We start from the raw sequence: 18,565 nt of genomic DNA, 5'->3' as shown, positions 1-18,565 counted from the left end.
AGCAGAGCATGTAGCAAAGACGTGAACAGGAGCGTGACTGGAAAGAGGGTGGCTGATAAAGAGGCTGGCTGCTTAAAGTGTTTGGGACAATGCTTGACACTTCCAGGCCTGACCAGATGGGCCATCTCACAGGGCTTCCCTTCAGTAATTCTGATTTATTACATTCAGAGGACTTTTTCTTTTCTAGTTTGGCAGTCAGGTTTTCACATTGCCAGAAGACCCCAGAAATTTTAATACTGACCATTAATCATACCTTGGTAAACTGCAAGGGCAATATATTATTAATTTGTTTGCAGCCAAGAGACAAGACATGGTGATTAAAATTAATTTCTAGCTACATTTTGTTAATTTATTCTAATTAATTAATCTGTTAAGTCAAAATATGTTTATATTAATGGCTATATAGTAGGTTCTTTATGTTGGGTCATTAAATGTCATTTCCATAATTCTAAACATTGAATTCTAAAAAAACTTACTTTTATTAAAATAGAGAGTATTGTAAAGCTTTCTAATACCACCAAGTAAACTATTTCTAGCTTTTCATTAATTGAATATGAACATTTCATGGTTTGGGTTCTATGGGATTTAGATTTGGAAGGATGTCAGTCGTGACCTCCTTCCACCCCTTCACCTCTGTGGCCCAGTACCAGAATTAGGAAAGAACATTTAATAAATAACAGGCATTATTTACTTTCAGGACACAATTTTAAATGGTAGCAACACTCGCTTTTAAAAGTTAACAGTTTGGATTGGCCTTGTCCTCCTCTTTCCAAAAAAGATAGATTTAATGATTTTTATATAATCTTAATTTATATATATATATATATATGTATAATTAATTTGAGATACAAAATAGCCAAATTGCATTTAACTTTTGGCCAAGTAAGAACAAGTTATTTAAATAGCTTTTATTCTGTAACATCAGAAAATAAGAAATCAACTATTTGCTCTTAAATATGCTCTGAGGATGTATTTATCAGATTGTTCTTAGTGCATTTGATTGTGTTTTAGAGATGGTGAAAGATGAATAAAATTTTATTTAAAAGGTTAAAAATTAGTAACATGTTACTGTTTGCTTGTAACTGAATTAACATTTATATTTTCTTATTGTATTATAATTAGCATGGAGCTTCCCTGGTGGCTCAGATGGTAAAGAATCCGCCTGCAATATAGGAAACTTGGGTTTGATCCCTGGGTTGGGTATATCCCCTGGAGGAGGGCATGGCAACCCACTCCAGTATTCTTGCCTGGAATACCCCCATGGACAGAGGAGCCTGGTGGGTACAGTCTATGGTGTCACAAAGATCAGACATGACTGAGGGACTAAGCACAACACATAATTAGAATGATGTAACTGTTCTAATTTTTTCAATGTTTTATTTTTTTCTACTTAGAAATACCTTAATTTCTTATTTAAAAAAGGGAAGATGAGGCATACCATAAAATAATTAATTTTTGTTTGGCTAGTTTTATATAATCACAGTAGTAGTCCCCATATCAATGGTATTATCTTTCTGTTTTATAAATGGGCAGGCTGAAACTCTGAGATCATTTAAGGGAAAAATCTAAGGTCAGTTTGCTAATGAGGGTAGCAATAAAACCTAACTTTTTATTTCTAAATTCATTCCTTTCTATAGTGTGTCAACATGCCTGAATCATAATACATGACCCATACCAGTTAGTCTTAGATTAGTTCTATATGTTAAAGAACTCATTTCATTAACATCTAAGCCCAAATCGTAGAGCATAGGCATTGGTAAGGGTTATAAAAGTAAGAAAAACTGCTTGAGTTAAAAATCACGTTCATGCATTTTACTATCAGTTTGAATAGAAATGAGATGATGGAAGTGAATTGTCTTCCTTTCATTTTGGGAGCAGTTGGTGTCTTGACTGGGTTATCACATACCCTGGTTTTCTTTTGACTTTTTGTAGATTCATACACTGCAACGTGATATAATATCCAGGTCAATCAATCAGTGTCTTATGTGAGATAATGTATTTCTTTATAAAGCTGGTTGTTTACTCACACAGGACCTACAGAAGCAAGGGTGAGAGATTTACATGAGGATTATTTCCCATTTTCTCCTATTGGTCAAAGTTTATCCTTTTAAAAGTTTGGCCTTTATTTCTCCACACTTTCATGTTATATTCAGTTCAGTTCAGTTCAGTCGCTCAGTCATGTCCAACTCTTTGCGACCCCATGAATCGCAGCACGCCAGGCCTCCCTGTCCAACACCAACTCATGGAGTTTACTCAAATTCATGTCCATCGAGGCGGTGATGCCATCCAGCCATTTCATCCTCTGTCGTCCCCTTCTCCTCCTGCCCCCAATCCCTACCAACATCAGGGTCTTTTCCAGTGAGTCACCTCTTCGCATGAGGTGGCCAAAGTACTGGAGTTTCAGTTTTAGCATCAGTCCTTCTGGTTAACACCCAGGACTGATCTCCTTTAGGATGGACTGGTTGGATCTCCTTGCAGTCCAAGGGACTCTCAAGAGTCTTCTCCAACACCACAGTTCAAAAGCATCAATTCTTCGGTGCTCAGCTTTCTTCACAGTCCAACTCTCACATCCATACATGACCACTGAAAAAACCATAGCCTTGACTAGACGGATCTTTGTAGGCAAAGTAATGTCTCTGCTTTTGAATATGCTATCTAGGTTGATCATAACTTTCCTTCCAAGGAGTAAGCGTCTTTTAATTTCATGGCTACCATCACCATCTGCAGTGATTTTGGAGCCCCCCAAAATAAAATCTGACACTGTTTCCACTGTTTCCCCGTCTATTTGCCATGAAGTGATGGGACCAGATGCCATGATCTTTGTTTTCTGAATGTTGAGCTTTAAGCCAACTTTTTCACTCTCCTCTTTCACTTTCATCAAGAGGCTTTTTAGTTCCTCTTCACTTTCTGCCATAAGGGTAGTGTCATCTGCATGTTATGTTAGATTGGTGCAAATGTAACTGTGATTTTTACATTGTTGAAATTAGCCATTTGATAATGGAGTACTAATTCTTAATAAATGTGGTTATGTTATACATCATTTTAATGTGCATTTCTCACTTTAAGTGTTTTGCTAATGACTTATTACTCATAGTTTACTTTCTATCTATTTTAGACTAAGGAAATTATGTAAGATGAAAAGTAAATTTAAATAATTTTCTTATTCGAGTTAAAAATGGGTCATAAAGCAGCAGAGACAACTCTGAACATCAACAATGCATTTGGCCCAGGAACTGCTAATGAACATACAATGCAGTGGTAGTTCAAGAAGTTTTGCAAAGGCGATGATAGCTTTGAAGATGAAGATTGTAGTGGCTGGCGATGGGAAGTTGAACAATGACCAGTTGAGAGCCATCATTGAAGCTGATCCTCTTACAACTACATGAGAAGTTGGCCAAGAACTCAATATCAATTATTCTATGGTCATTTGGCATTTGAAGCAAATTGGAAAGGTGAAAAAACTCGATAAGTGGATTGCCTCATGAACTGAGGCAATCAAAAAAATCATCATTTTTTAGTGTTGTCTTCTCTTATTCTATGCAACAACAGTGAATCATTCCTCAGTTGGATTGTGACATGCAAAAAAAAGTGGATTTTATATGACAACTGGTGATGACCAGCTCAGTGGCTGGACTGAGAAGCACTAAAATGTGTTAGATGCTCAGTCATGTCCAGTTCTTTGTAACTCCATGGACTTCAGTCTACCAGGCTCCTCTGTCCATGGAATTCTCCAGGCAAGAATACTGGATGGATTGCCATTCCCTTCTTCAGGGGATCTTCCGAACCAGGGATCAAATGCAGGTCTCCTGCATTGCAGGCAGATTCTTTATCATCTAAGCATTTTGCAAAGCCAAACTTGCACCAAAAAAAGACCATGGTCACTTTTTGGTGGTCTGCTGCCAGTCTAATCCACTACAGTTTTCTGAATCCTGGTGAAACCATTGCATCTGAGAAGTATGCTCAGCAAATGGATGAGATGCACCAAAAACTGCAATACCTTCAGCCAGCTTTATTCAACAGAAAGGGCCCAGTTCTTTTCTGTGACAACAACCAACCACACATCACACAACCAATGCTTTATAAGTTGAAAGAATTGGGTTACAAAGTTTTGTCTCATCTACCATATTCACCTAACCTCTCACCAACTGACTACCATTTCTTCAAACATCTCGACAACTTTTTGCAGGGAAATCATTTCCAAAACCCAGGAGGCAGAAAATGCTTTCCAAGAATTTGTCAAATCCTGAATCACAGACTTTTATGCTATAGGAGTAAGCAAACTTATTTTTTGTTGGAAAAAATGTGTTGATTGGAATGATTCCTATTTTAATTAATAAAGATGTGTTTGAGCCTAGTTATAAAGATTTAAAATTCACAGTCTGAAACCCAGTCACTTTTGCACCAACCTAATAGTATCTGGCTTCTTTTAGGAGCTCCTTGCAAGCCACACTTTCACAGGGCCAGTCAAATGAGTGTACAAAGCCTGGACCAAAGTGGAACTGAGGGAATACATGTTGTTGTTGTTCAGTCACTAAGTCATGTCTGATTCTTTGGGACCCCATGAACTGCAGCACACCAGGCTTCCTGTCCTTCACTATCTCCTGGAGTTTGCTCACAGTCATATCCATTGTGCTATCCAACCATATCACCATCATATCCATCATATCCATTGTGCTATCCAACCATATCACCATCATATCCATCATATCCATGCTATCCAACCATATCACCCTCTGTCGCCCCCTTCTCCTCCTGCCTTCAGTCTTTCCCAGCATCAGGGTCTTTTCCAATGAATCGACTTTTCACATCAGGTGACCAAAGTATTGCAGCTTCAGCTACAGCATCAGTCCTTCCAGTCCAACCCAGTCCTACAGGGTTGATTTCCTTAAAATTAACTGGTTTGATCTCCTTGCTGTCCAAGGGACTCTCAAGAGTCTTCTTCAGCACCACAATTCAGAAGCATTAATTCTACGGCACTCAGCTGCCTTCTTTTTTAAAAAATTTAATTTATTCATTTTCAAGGATAATGGCTTTTAGCATGGTATTGGTTTCTACCAAACATCACCATGAATCAGCCATAGATTTGCCCTTGTTCTTTCCCACCTGGACATCCCTCCCACTTCTGTCCCCATCCCATCTCTCTAAGTTGTTACCTAGGCCCATTTGGATTCCCTGAGTCATAGAGAAAATTCCCATTTTATTTTACATTTGGTAATATATGTTTCCATGTTACCCTCTCCATACACCCCACCCTTTCCTTCCTGCCCACCCAGTCTTGTCCATAAATCTGTTCTCTATGTCTGTGTCTCCAGTGCTGCTCTGTAAATAGGTTCATCAGTACTATCTTTCTAGAATCTCTATATATGCATATATGGAATATAATAGTATATGATATGATATTTGTTTTTCTCTTTCTAACTTACTTCACTCTGTATAATAGGCTCTATGTTTCTCCACCTCATTACGATGGACTCAAATGAATTCTTTTTTATGGCTGAGTAATAATCCATTGTGTGTGTGTGTGTGTGTGTGTGTGTATGTGTGTGTGTATCTCACAGCTTCTTTATCTGTTCATCTGTTGATGGACATCTAGGTTGCTTCCATGTCCTAGCTATTGTAAATAGAGCTGCATAGAACATTGTCATACATGTGTCTTTTTCAATTTTGGTTACTTTATGAAGGATATATGCCTCATAGTAAATGAGTCTTGTACAGTTATGATGGATTATATCTTTCTTATATTTGAAGAGGCTATTGATTTTTCTATGCTGCTCTCAAATCCAACAATCATATAGTATATTTATTGTTCTAACAGTGTGCTTATTCATCATGTTTTGTGAAAGGTGTTATACTAAGCTTTTTAGGTATATTATCTCATTTCATTATCATTTGGTTCTTATGAAATGTGTTCTGTTATTCTTATTTAGATAGAGATGTTGAGTCTTAGTTATAGCTGGTAGGAGGTAGGATTGGAATTCAAGGTCAGATGCTATTGTTCAGTCACTCAGTCATGTCCAACTCTTTGCAACCCCATGGACTGCAGCATGCCAGGCTTCATTGTCCATTACCATCTCCCAGAGCTTGCTCAAACTCAAGTCCATTGAGTTGGCAATACCATCCAACCATCTTGTCCTCTGTCATCCCCTTTTCCTCTTGCCTTCAGTCTTTCCCAGCTCCAGGGTCTTTTCTAATGAGTTGACTTTTCCTATCAGGTGGCCAAAGGGTTGGAGCTTCAGCATCAGCATCAGTCCATCCAATGAATATTCAGGACTGATTTCCTTTAGGATTGACTAGTTTGATTTCCTTGCAGTCCAAGGGACTCTCAAGAGTCTTCTCCAACACCACAGTTCAAAAGCATCAATTCCTTGGTGCTCACTCAGCTTTCTTTATGGTCCAACTCTCACATCCATACATGACTACAGGAAAAACCATAGCTTTGACTATACGGACCTTTTTTGGCAAATTCAGATGTAATAATCCTAATTTTAAATCTAAATTTAACCATCCTATCACCATTCCCTAACCACAGTCTGGGAAATAGTAGGTACTCATTAAGTATTTATTTGCTAAGTACTTAATATGTGCTAGTATTTTAAATGACTAGGTCAATGGCACCCCAATCCAGTACTCTTGCCTGGAAAATCCCATGGATGGAGGAGCCTGGTAGGCTGCAGTCCATGGGGTCGCCAAGAGTCGGACACGACTGAGTGACTTCACTTTCACTTTTCACTTTCATGCATTGGAGAAGGAAATGGCAACCCACTCCAGTATTCTTGCCTGGAGAATCCCAGGGGCGGGGGAGCCTGGTGGGCTGCCGTCTATGGGGTCGCACAGAGTCGGACACAACTGAAGCAACTTAGCAGCAGCAGCAGCAGCAGCAGCAGGTATATCTGTGTGCGAAACAGATAATTTTTCCTGTCGTTGTGGTATTTATCACCTAGCTGCTTCTATCTTCTGAATATAAATCTTCATCTTACAGAATGCTTTCTCAGTCCTTGGTTTTCTCTCTACCATTTCCCACACTTAACAAAGAATGTCTTGAAGGCATGGGCTTTGTCTTTCATCTCTGTTCTCAGTGACTCGCATAGCATTGGGTGTATAGTAGATGCTTAGTAATATTTGTGGAATAAATGGATGAGTTTACCCCTTCTCACTTGTCACTTTTATTTAAATGGTCCCATTTTTACTGTTTCCTGAAAGATTAAGATTGGAGTGTGTGCTAAATTACGGATTGGAAGTGTCACTAAAATTTTAGGTGAAATTTTGAAAATTTATACATTTATTTATTGATTAGTACATATAAACATTTAAATATAAGGAAAGCATTCAAAAATAAGAAACCATGTCTACTATACTGTCACTTTTAAAATTATTTTCATTGACCAGTATAACAAGAGAGTTCACAGACTCTGGTATTTTAATGTTCAGTCTGTTTAATAAAGACTTTGTTAATATTATTCTGACTACTAAAATTCATCCTTCAAACTGCTCCCTTTAAAGACTGTCTCTGATAGTATCAGTTATCTCCTCTTTAAAGTCTTAAAGGTTTTTATTTTTCATTTAATTTATTATATAACTGAAAGTCATCTTTTCCATCTTGATTTAACTCTACATTTCTACGCCTCCTCCTATCCAGCTACATAAAGCTAGTCCTCGTGCCCACAAAGACCGCCTTAATTTGTACACGTGTAAAGCTCTTCTCTGTCTTGTCCCTTAATTGCTAAAGAATACTACTCATCCTTTAAGATATAGCACAAATGCCAGCCACTTTTTAGAGCCTTTTTAAATCTTGCCTTATCCCATTAGTTTTTCTATTGTTATATTTATTCTTCTGTTAGCATTTGCTTATCTCACCCCTTTCCTGTCCTGAGCTGAACAGTCTTCTCTTGGACTGATAAACTTATCAAAGAGAGGTTCTTCAATTATTGGCATACAATAAATATTTTTACCCTGTAATACATCTATTTCTGCTTTATTGACTATGCCAAAGCCTTTGACTGTGTGGATCACAATAACTATGGAAAATTCTGAAAGAGATGGGAATACCAGACCACCTGATCTGCCTCTTGAGAAACCTATATGCAGGTCAGGAAGCAACAGTCAGAACTGGACATGCAACAACAGACTGGTTCCAAATAGGAAAAGGTGTACGTCAAGGCTGTATATTGTCACCCTGCTTATTTAACTTATATGCAGAATACATCATGAGAAATGCTGGGCTGGAAGAAGCACAAGCTGGAATCAACATTCCCGGGAGAAATATCAATAACCTCAGATATGCAGATGACACCACCCTTATGGCAGACAGTGAAGAAGAACTAAAAAGCCTCTTGATGAAAGTGAAAGAGGAGAGTGAAAAGGTTGGCTTAAAGCTCAACATTCAGAAAACGAAGATCATGGCATCCGGTCCTATCACTTCATGGGAAATGGATGGGGAAACAGTGGAAACAGTGTCAGACTTTATTTTTTTGGGCTCCAAAATCACTGCAGATGGTGACTGCAGCCATGAAATTAAAAGACACTTACTCCTTGGAAGGAAAGTTAGGACCAACCTAGATTACTTTGCCAACAAAGGTCTGTCTAGTCAAGGCTATGGTTTTTCCAGTGGTCATGTATGGATGTGAGAGTTGGACTGTGAAGAAAGCTGAGCACCAAAGAATTGATGCTTTTGAACTGTGGTGTTGGAGAAGACTCTGAAGAGTCCCTCGGACTGCAAGGAGATCCAACCAGTCCATTCTAAAGGAGATCAGCCCTGGGCGATCTTTGGAAAGAATGATGCTAAAGCTGAAACTCCAGTACTTTGGCCACCTCATGCGAAGAGTTGACTCATTGGAAAAGACCGTGATGCTGGTAGGGATTGGGGGCAGGAGGAAAAGGGGACGACAGAGGATGAGATGGCTGGATGGCATCACCGACTCGATACACATGAGTTTGAGTGAACTCCGGGATTGGTGATGGACAGGGAGGCTTGGCGTGCTGAGGTTCATGGAGTCGCAAAGAGTCAGACACGAATGACCGAATGAACTGAACTGAAATGAACTGAACTAAACTGAAATATGTTGTGGGTTTTTTTTTTGTTGTTGTTGTTGAATACTTATCCTTGATTGAGGGACAGAAATTATTCACTTTAAAGTCTCAAATGCCTACTTTTCACTTGACAGATTTAATATATAGATAAGTCTATATATTTCAGGTACTTTGTGCTTGAAGAAGAAAATTTCTGCCAGTCACCTTGAAGTCTTTTGAAAGGGTGATTTAAAAAGCAATTTTTTTTTGTTCCAAAAAAATATTCAGTTCCCCTCTCCTTTAACCTTATTTCCCCCTTTTTTAGTTTATTAAAAATTCCTGTTGAGCTTTTACTTCTGTGCTTTTTCTTGCCTCTATTCCAAATCTCCTTTAGGAAACAGATGACTATATAAAATCTTGAAAAGAATTAAGCTAGCATGGAAGGAACTTCCCCCATGGGTTCATTGTGTTTCAGACCCACTCAGAAGCACTTGAGAAAGAATTCTACATCTTAGGTGTTTCCAGATAAGGTATGATCCATCTCCTCTGACATATCTCCAGTGTTCACAGCCTTGCCTGAAATTAGAACTTCAGTATGGATCTAAGATGAAATGTCTTACAAAAGAGCAAAGGTTTTTAGCTGGTTTCTTTTTTTTTTTTTTTCCAAACTAAGCATTAACTACTTCCCTAAAGTAACTTTTTTTCCCCTAGGCTATCCAATTTACTTAGTTTTCTTCCAAACTTTTTATAATCTACACATTCAGATTAATCTGGAGTACCTAGTATGTGTTATGTGTTAGTATGCCTATATTTATAACTTTTCATAGCAGGAAAATATAAATATTCTTAAATGCTTTGGAAATTTAAGGAGAAACAGTCCTTAATGTTTACTAATAATTAGCATGCATATTTAAATCTAAATAAGTGGTGTAATTTAAGATATTATAAATTAAAAAGTATAATACAGCAGTGCTTCTCACTGAGGTGGTGAAAAGCTACAGTTTAAAAATTATTGAGTATATGCTGGTTACTGTGGGGATGACTCCTGGTGTCATTTCTTTGATTCCTTATAAACTATCAGATTTCCCCTACTTAACAGGGGAAGAAATTCAGGAAAAGGGAGGTTAAGTAATTTGTTCAAGGTTACATACACTATGTAACAGAGTTAGAATTTGAACCTACACTGTTTATTTCTAGAGCCTTATCAGATCCTCTTAATTATAAGATTAATAACTTTATGAATTAAAGTTATGGGGCTTTCTTTAAGAGGAAATGTGACTTTTAATTTGAGATTATGTCTCCTGATTTTTTAAAAATACCTTTTGTGATAAATAATACCTCATCTCTGTTGCTTATTACCTTCTTGACCTTGAGCAACTTTCATATTTATCTGTGCGTCTATTTCTTTCTTTCTGCAAAGAGGATTAAAAACATCAATGAAGATATTAAATCTTATAATATTTTTATATCTGTACAAAATGCTAGTTACAATACTAACTCATTTTATGTTCTTGGTTACCAAGAATTTGACCCAGTTTTTAAATATCCTATAAATTCATAGCAAAATATTAAGAGAGACGACTGTAGTAGGAGAGGGCACAGGCATGATGAGCTTGCTATATCCTCAGGCGTTTTCTTTTTTGAGCCACAGTGATTTCAAAGTGGAATGTGTATTTCTGTATCAGAAGCTTTAGGGCTGACCTTGAGGACGTCAAGATATTTAGTTAAAGTAATATCATGCTATAATCCTATTTCTGTTCAATTTTCAGTAAATGGCACATTTGTATATATCTTTTGAAATGTCTTAAGAAGGATTATTTTTTAAACTTTAAATAAATCTAAAATTGTGTTTTAAAGATATTATAACCACATTGACAATAAAATTATTGCCACATTTATTTGCCCTCCAAAAGTTGATAGCTTTTTAAAAAAAGAATCAGTAATTTTTCTTGTTTTATGATAATATATGTGTATGTATTTTTTTTTTTTACCCTAAGTCCAGATTTACTTATTTTTTCTCTTCTAGTTTTGTTACTTCTATCCAGATTTATTTTGTTGATTGTTTTATACCATTTGATCATTAAATGTTGTTATTTATGCATCTCATATGGATTAGAGTTTCCACGCATTGAGAGTTATAGCCGAATGGTATCTTTAAGAGATAAAAATCATTTTCTCATAGAATTTAGAGTATGAGAGAGTTTGCATACAAATCTCTTATTAGAGCTATAGACTGAGGTTTTCTTCTGCTGCTTTTTCTTTTGCCTAGATCAGTATTTAAAGTATTTTGAAATAGTTGCTGATGTTAAATTAGGGAGGATTCATAGAAAAATCTGGAATATTTTTCATTCTTGAATAATTACTTGATGTGGCAAATCTTTCGTAACAATAGGCTAGAGCTTTTAAACAGATGCTGTCAATTTTCCCTGGGTTTTGTCCTCCCCATCTCAACTGAGCTCCTTTCTACTTTGTTTTCCATACTCTGAAGCTAGCCTCATTGGTTACTCTTTTATCATCATGCTGTTCTTTGTGTTTCTTATGAGAGAGCAGTTCTTCATATTTATGCTACCTGCCTGGCTCCTGTCAGTAATTCAGTTTGCGTCCTCTGGAGTAAAGACTGCCAGTGATACTGGAGTTACATCATTTCATTAAAAGTTAATTTGTTTCAAGTAATAGAGTAAATATAATTTGCATTTTCATAAAACCATGGGGATGTGCACTCACAGGCGGACATGTGTATTGTATGTGTTGGGTATATATAGACAATACAAAAGGGGGTCATATTTGAAATACTCCACTCACAACCTACCATACCCATAGGCTTTGCACTCCACTGATCAGATTCTGTGCTGTACCTCTTCCTGTCTTTGAAGTAAATGTGAGAGCATGGTGGGGCTAGGAACTTAAGGCCCCTGCTCGCCCCAGCCCACTGGAATCCAACCCCTGGTGCAGGGAAAGGGGCCCTGTGAAAACACCATCTACATTGCCATCTGTAGCTGTATGAATATTTCTTTATACAAAGAGATGTTTTGTGGAAAACTGCTTTGCAACTTCTTTCCCTAAGCCATCTATCTTGGGACATCTTTTCATATCAGTACATTTCATTCTACCTCATTCTTCATAATGAATCTCATGTAATTTGTTGTTTGTGTGTTCCACAGTTAATTTGACCAGCCTCTCTTGTTGAACAGGTAGGTATTTTCCATGGTTTGGTATTTTAAATAATGCCATAATGATTACCTGTACATTACACTGTACATGTAGATGTTTTTACTTCCTTGTGTGATATATTCAAGGGGTAAATTTCTAGAAATGGAATTACTTGGTTGAAGACTGTGATTTAGAAATTTTCATAGCTAGCTAATGCCAAATAGTTATCTAATTTATATTTTGTTAAAGAGTATTTGGAAATGTCTTTTTCCTGCACCTGTACTCTGTCTGCACAGACTATCACATCTTACTGGTCTTTAAGTGGAAAATGGAACTTTGAAATCTAGGATTGAATTTGAGTGTCTTTTCAATGTGTTTTCTGGCCATTTGTATTTCTTTTACTGTGAACTCCTGGTTTTGTTTATTTTTAATTTAATACTTATAACTTTGACCTTTTGAAGTTATTTTGATTTTAGAGGTCCAATTTTTAAACTTAGATTCCAATATCTTAATAGGTAAGCCATTGCTTTCTTTCTCTTTCACATTTCTTTCTTAAAATGTGACTAGGGATCAAACTCATGTTCCCTGCATGGGCAGGCAGATTCCTATCCTCTATACCACCAGGGAAGTCCTCTTTGTCTTTTTTTCTAATCATATCAAGTTCCAATTGTTCATTTACCTAATTTGTTGTTGTTGTTGTTGCATGTACACTTAGTTCCTTGCCAATTCTAATTTATTATTTTTCTAATGATATATTTTGTTACTCTTTTTATTTCCTTGGGTCTGCAGTTTCCTTTTACTTCTCATCCTATTATTCTATCATATTAATATAATCTCTCAGCTTTTATTATGATTGAATTAATTTTTATTTATGTTGAAGTACAGTGTGAAATGGGCTTCCCTGGTGGCTCAGTGGTAAAGAATCCGCCTGCAGGAGATGCAGATTCAATCCCTTGGTTGGGAAGATCCCCTGGAGAAGGAAATGGCAACCAACACCTGTATTCTTGCCTGGGAAATTCCTTGGACAGAGGAGCCTGGCAAGCTACAGTCTGCTGCTAAGTCGTTTCAGTCGTGTTCGACTCTGTGTGACCCCATGGATGGCAGCCCACCAGGCTCCCCTGTCCCTGGGATTCTCCAGGCAAGAACACTGGAGTGGATTGCCATTTCCTTCTCCAATGCATGAAAGGAAAAGTGAAGTTCACTTTCACTGAAGTTGCTCAGTCGTGTCCGACTCTTCTTGACCCCATGGACTGCAGCCCACCAGGTTCCTCCGTCCATGGGATTTGCCAGGCAAGAGTACTGGAGTGGGGTGCCATTGCCTTCTCCGAGCTACAGTCTGCTGCTGCTGCTAAGTCACTTCAGTCGTGTCTGACTCTGTGTGACCCCATAGACAGCAACCCACCAGGCTCCTCCGTCCCTGGGATTCTCCAGGCAAGAACACTGGAGTGGGTTGCCATTTCCTTCTCCAATGCATGAAAGTGAAAAGTTGAAAGGGAAGTTGTTCAGTCGTGTCCGACTTTTAGCGACCCCATGGACTGCAGCCTACTAGGCTCCTCTGTCCATGGGATTTGCCAGGCAAGAGTACTGGAGTGGGTGCCAAAAGTCTATGGGGCGCAAAAGAGTCAGACCTGACTTAGCAACTAAGCAACAACAGGGTGAAACATTTGTATAAAGATTATTTTTCTGTTCACCTCAGTTGAGGTGTTTTTCATTAGTTAGCTTCTGATATTTTGTGTATTTCCTTTATACCTCTATTTGGATTCATGACTATCTTTCTGGGACTTTTATTGATTACCCCTCAGGGTGTGGAGAAGCACAGGGAAGTTTATGGGCATTGGTCAATTCATTGCACAGTTCTGGAACTTTCACTTCTGACAGAGAATACCTGCCACATGCTTCACTTCTCTAGTTTTGCCAGTTTTGTTCTACTTTGCTTCTCCCCAGACTTGGGGTAATAAGTGCAAGTAATAATATATTTTTGGTGTACCGGTCCTAACTGTGGGCTCTGCGGGTCTGGGAGAGGGTCAAGAGCAGCCATGTATTATTCTTGATCCTGCTTGGAAAGCAATCTTTAGTTTCTTCTCATGGCCGCTGGCTTTCATAGTTTGAGGTGATGAATGTTCTTTCCATGGTTAGTTGCTGTAGGGCAAGACTAGGCAAACTATAACCCATAGGCCAAATTTGGCCCTGCCACCTGTTTTTGTAAATAAAGTGTTATTGGAACACAGCCACACCCATTCATTTACATATTGTCTGTGGCCAATTTCATGCTTCAGAGACACAGTTGAGTAATTGTGACAGAAACCAGATGGCTAGCAAAGACTAAAATATTTCCTATCTGCCCTTTAACAGGAAAAGTATGCAAGACCTGCTGTAGGGTAATTTTATTTTTATTGCTGGTTTTTAACTGTATTTTCTTTCAGTGTTTTAGAAGTTATAGATGTAGGAATGCTCCTTCATTATACTGTCTTGACATAGAAGTTGCTATAATGCTGATTTTAAAATATTCATGGAATAACGTAACTATCATGTTTTCTTTTATACCATAATGCTTGAAATTACAAAAAAAAGTTTGTTGGATTAGTTCAGTGTGTTTGATGTAAGAATGATATCTTACCAGGTAACTTCTAGCAATAAATGAAATTATTCACATCATTCCTCTTTAATGATATCTTTTTTTTTTTTTCCCTGAATGAGAGTAAAACAGATATTTAATTACAGCAGCTTTTCTGGAAGATTATTTGATTTTACAATTTCCTTTCTTTTGCACTTTTTCAAAGGTATAAGCGGTTTAACCAGACTTTGACCGACATTGGAGAGAATGAAGGTGGTATTGATAGGTTTTCCAGAGGTTATGAATCATTTGGTGTCCACAGATGCGCTGATGGTGGTTTATACTGCAAAGAATGGGCCCCAGGAGCTGAAGGAGTTTTTCTTACTGGAGACTTCAGTAAGTATTTTAGAACCATTAAAGTCAGTTGTAGCATTTCATTTATTTACTTAAAACATAGATGTTATATATTTAACTTTTATGAATATTATCGATTACAAATATTCTACTTTTCAGATAGAGCCCGTTGAGTTTCTTGAGTCTTTGCCTTTATGTGCTAAAAGTATTTCTGATTTGATGTGATACATGTATTTTTTAAAACTTTATATTCTATATAATCATGTACCAGAAATAACAGAGTTTGTGAGAAAAATTGTGTTAGGCAGAGTACTCCCAATTTATTCAACCTTGTTAGCAAGCTCTGACAAAACCAATACCAATTTAGGTAAAAATTTGGTTTAGGTTCAGTCTCTACTACCATTTGCTCCTGGTTATTTGGCATCATAGTTCTTGCATCCTCTAATCTTTTTTTGAGACCTCAGTAAATGTAAACATCTAAATTAGAGGGTTAACTTCTTCATCAGTCAATTCTTTGTTTTTTCCCTTTCCTTTCTTTTTTTTAATAACAGTGGGACATATCTTCTCAGCCTTATTATCTGCACTGTTAATTTCACTAGACAATTAAGTGTAGTAGTTCCACAAGTCAGGCTTCTAGCTTACAGTTTAGTAGAAGCCTTGTAAGTACATAACTAATATATAATCTTCTCAGTTTTATTCTATAAGTATAAATAAATTACTGTAATAGTGACAGGGAAAGAAACTCAGTTTTGAAAAAGGAATAACTGGAAAACTAAGCCTTGGCAAAATGTTCCTAATACAAGGAAAGGAAATATCAAATAATAATAATCCTCTAGCACCATGGTATAGTATGGTCTTTAAACTTTGATTTTCCTGGACTCAGAGGTCTATATGCTATCCTGTTGTGGAAAGATTAAAACTATAGGGACAGAAAACTGAATTGTCAGGGTTTGGGGGTAGGAGGCGTGAGTTGACAAGTTGATAAGAAACAGGGGACATTTTTTGGGGTAATGGAAACATTTTATGTTGTGATTGTGTTGGTTTCGTGATTGTATACATTTGCCAGAATTTATAGAAGTAAACGTATAAAAGGGTGAGTTTTACTGTGTGCAAATAATACCTTAAGTAACCTAACTTTAAAAAATTTTTTGATTTTATGTATATAGTCTAAGGCAGCACTGCCCAATAGAAATATAATGAGCATCATTTATATAATTTAAAATTTTTCATGGTAATATTAAAAAAATAAAGGAGAAAAATGGAGCGAATTTTAATAATGATAGGTATTTTTAAATTTAATCCTGTATATCAAAATATATTTTAACATGTAACCAATGTAAAATTTGTTAGTGAGATATTTTCATTCTTTTGTATTGCTTCTTCTAAATCTGGTGGGTATTTTTTCATTGGAAATACTTGATCTATATTTAGACTTAATGCAATTTGCAGTTTAAAGTGCATACCCAAATTTTTCCAAACATTGTTAAAAGTTCTAGCAACTCAACTGAGTGGTAGTTTTAAATTTTACATTTAATAAAGTAATTAAAATTAAATAAAACTTTAAATTTATTTTCTCAGTTACACTGAGTTCATTTTAAGCACTCAGTAGCCACCTTTGTTTAGTGGCTCTATTATTGAAAAGAACAGGTCAAAGGACTGTAAGTTATTCTTTATGTCGTTCCCAAAATTAGATGACATAAGCTTCCTGTGTTTCTAGAGAAGTTAGTGAAAACTTTAGGGAATGTTTTAAGAAAGATCATGTGATCTGCTGATTCAGATTAACATGGCCAGGTGATTATTATGAAATATATTTTGAAGCTATAAGTCTTTTCACTTAAATTGTTAACATTGTTATAATTTTTTCTTGTATATAAACATGACTATTTCCCCATCTTCTCTGAGTGACTGTGTTGACTACTAGCTTTTTGTTAATAGATTTGTTTTGCATCAACCTCTAATCAAGGTGCTTTTGGACATTATATTTTATTAGTTTTTTTTTACTGCCATTTATTGAGAGGTATTGCTTGAGAATGTTTGTTAGATTTTTATGTACATTTATGTACATATACCAAGAAAAAAAGTACTATAAGACTCTCAGTTAAAACTTGGTACTTGCATTTGGTAACATATTTATGATTGAATCCACTAAACAGATTTTAGAGATACAGAAATATGGGAAACTATATGAAACTATATTTGGTAGCTATATAGTTGTGCATTGTAAATCCAGTTGAGCCATGTGTATGTTTGGAAATTGTATTTAAAATTTTTAAGGAGTTTGAATGCTTAAATATTAAAAGTATAATAATTTATATAGTCTTTTGTAAAGAGAACACTAAAAATTATCTAGTTCCTATTTTAGTGTAAAGTAGCTTAACTTTTAAAAATCTAATTTGATTTTTGAAAATTCTATTCTTTGTGAAGACATGTCACATAATTTAAAATCTCTCCTTGTACTTGAAACAATACTTTGTCAATTATTTTCAATCAGGCAGTATTTATTTAGTTTCTAAGGGTAGGAAGAATATCAGATTTAATCTGTGGACCTTTATTTTTACCTGAGAGATAGGAATGTCTAATATAAATGAAACTGTGATAGAAGATAGGAAGTATGATAGAATATAGTTAACTGTTAAAATAATTAACAAGCAGTATGTTGGGAAAATTTAAATGTCTAATATATCTACTTATCTAGATGAAGGTTTTTTTTTTTTTGGTCATGCATATGGTCTCAGAAAGTAAAAGTTTTAATTGCTCAGTCATGCCCAACTCTTTGCATTCCCATGGACTATAACCTCTGTCCATGGAATTCTCCAGGCAAGGATTATGGAGTGGGTAGCTCCAATATCTAGCATCTTCTCCAGGGGACCTTCCTGACCCAGGAATCAAACCCTGGGTTCAAGATCTCAAATATAAGGAGATCCTGAGGTGCTTCCCTGGTGGCTCAGACAGTAAAGAATCTGTGCAGCCTCTCAGGATCTCCTTATATGTGGGATCTTGAACTTTTCTCACTGAAGAGCTTTGGCTTAAAAATAAATAAAAGCAACTTTCAAGTTGACAGTAGGGCCAAAATTCTAGATTAATAATGCATTTAAAAATAGTATGTCTTTGGGAGAGAATGTTACACCTGAGTATAAATTTAATATGACTTTTGTATAATACAGAATTTTGATGATACTGACAGCATAGCTGAAAATATACATTACTGAACTAAACATGTCTTTTTAAAAAACACAATTAAGGAATTCTCTATTTTATTTTTCCCTTATTTACGTAAAAATCTATTTTTTCATGTGTCAAAGAGTTGAGTAAGAAGAAAGTTATTTTTCTTTGTTAAGGTTTTTCTCAGCATCAAAAATGTGTTTGATTTTATAGTAAGTCTTCCAATGTATAAACGTACTAAACTGAAGTGGAAATACAATTTGTGTTAACTAGCTAAAAACATTACAGTTGATTTTTTAAAATTAGGAAATGCAAATGAAGATTAATTAAAATTATTCT

General features: G+C 36.1%; 1 protein-coding gene across 1 annotated transcript in view; it reads left to right on the top strand.

Moving 5' to 3' along the window:
- The window catches only part of GBE1 (1,4-alpha-glucan branching enzyme 1), a 312,452-nt gene that overhangs the window by 51,387 nt on the left and 242,500 nt on the right, over window positions 1–18,565 (top strand). Inside the window, exon 2 of the mRNA XM_070786524.1 lies at window positions 14,937–15,106. Within this exon, the coding sequence (XP_070642625.1) occupies window positions 14,937–15,106 (170 nt within the window). The remainder of the gene's footprint in view (window positions 1–14,936; window positions 15,107–18,565) is intronic.

This window comes from Bos indicus, chromosome 1 (assembly GCF_029378745.1).
Source record: "Bos indicus isolate NIAB-ARS_2022 breed Sahiwal x Tharparkar chromosome 1, NIAB-ARS_B.indTharparkar_mat_pri_1.0, whole genome shotgun sequence".
Classification (NCBI taxonomy): Eukaryota; Metazoa; Chordata; class Mammalia; order Artiodactyla; family Bovidae; genus Bos; species Bos indicus.
This window is presented reverse-complemented; position numbering and strand designations above follow the sequence as displayed.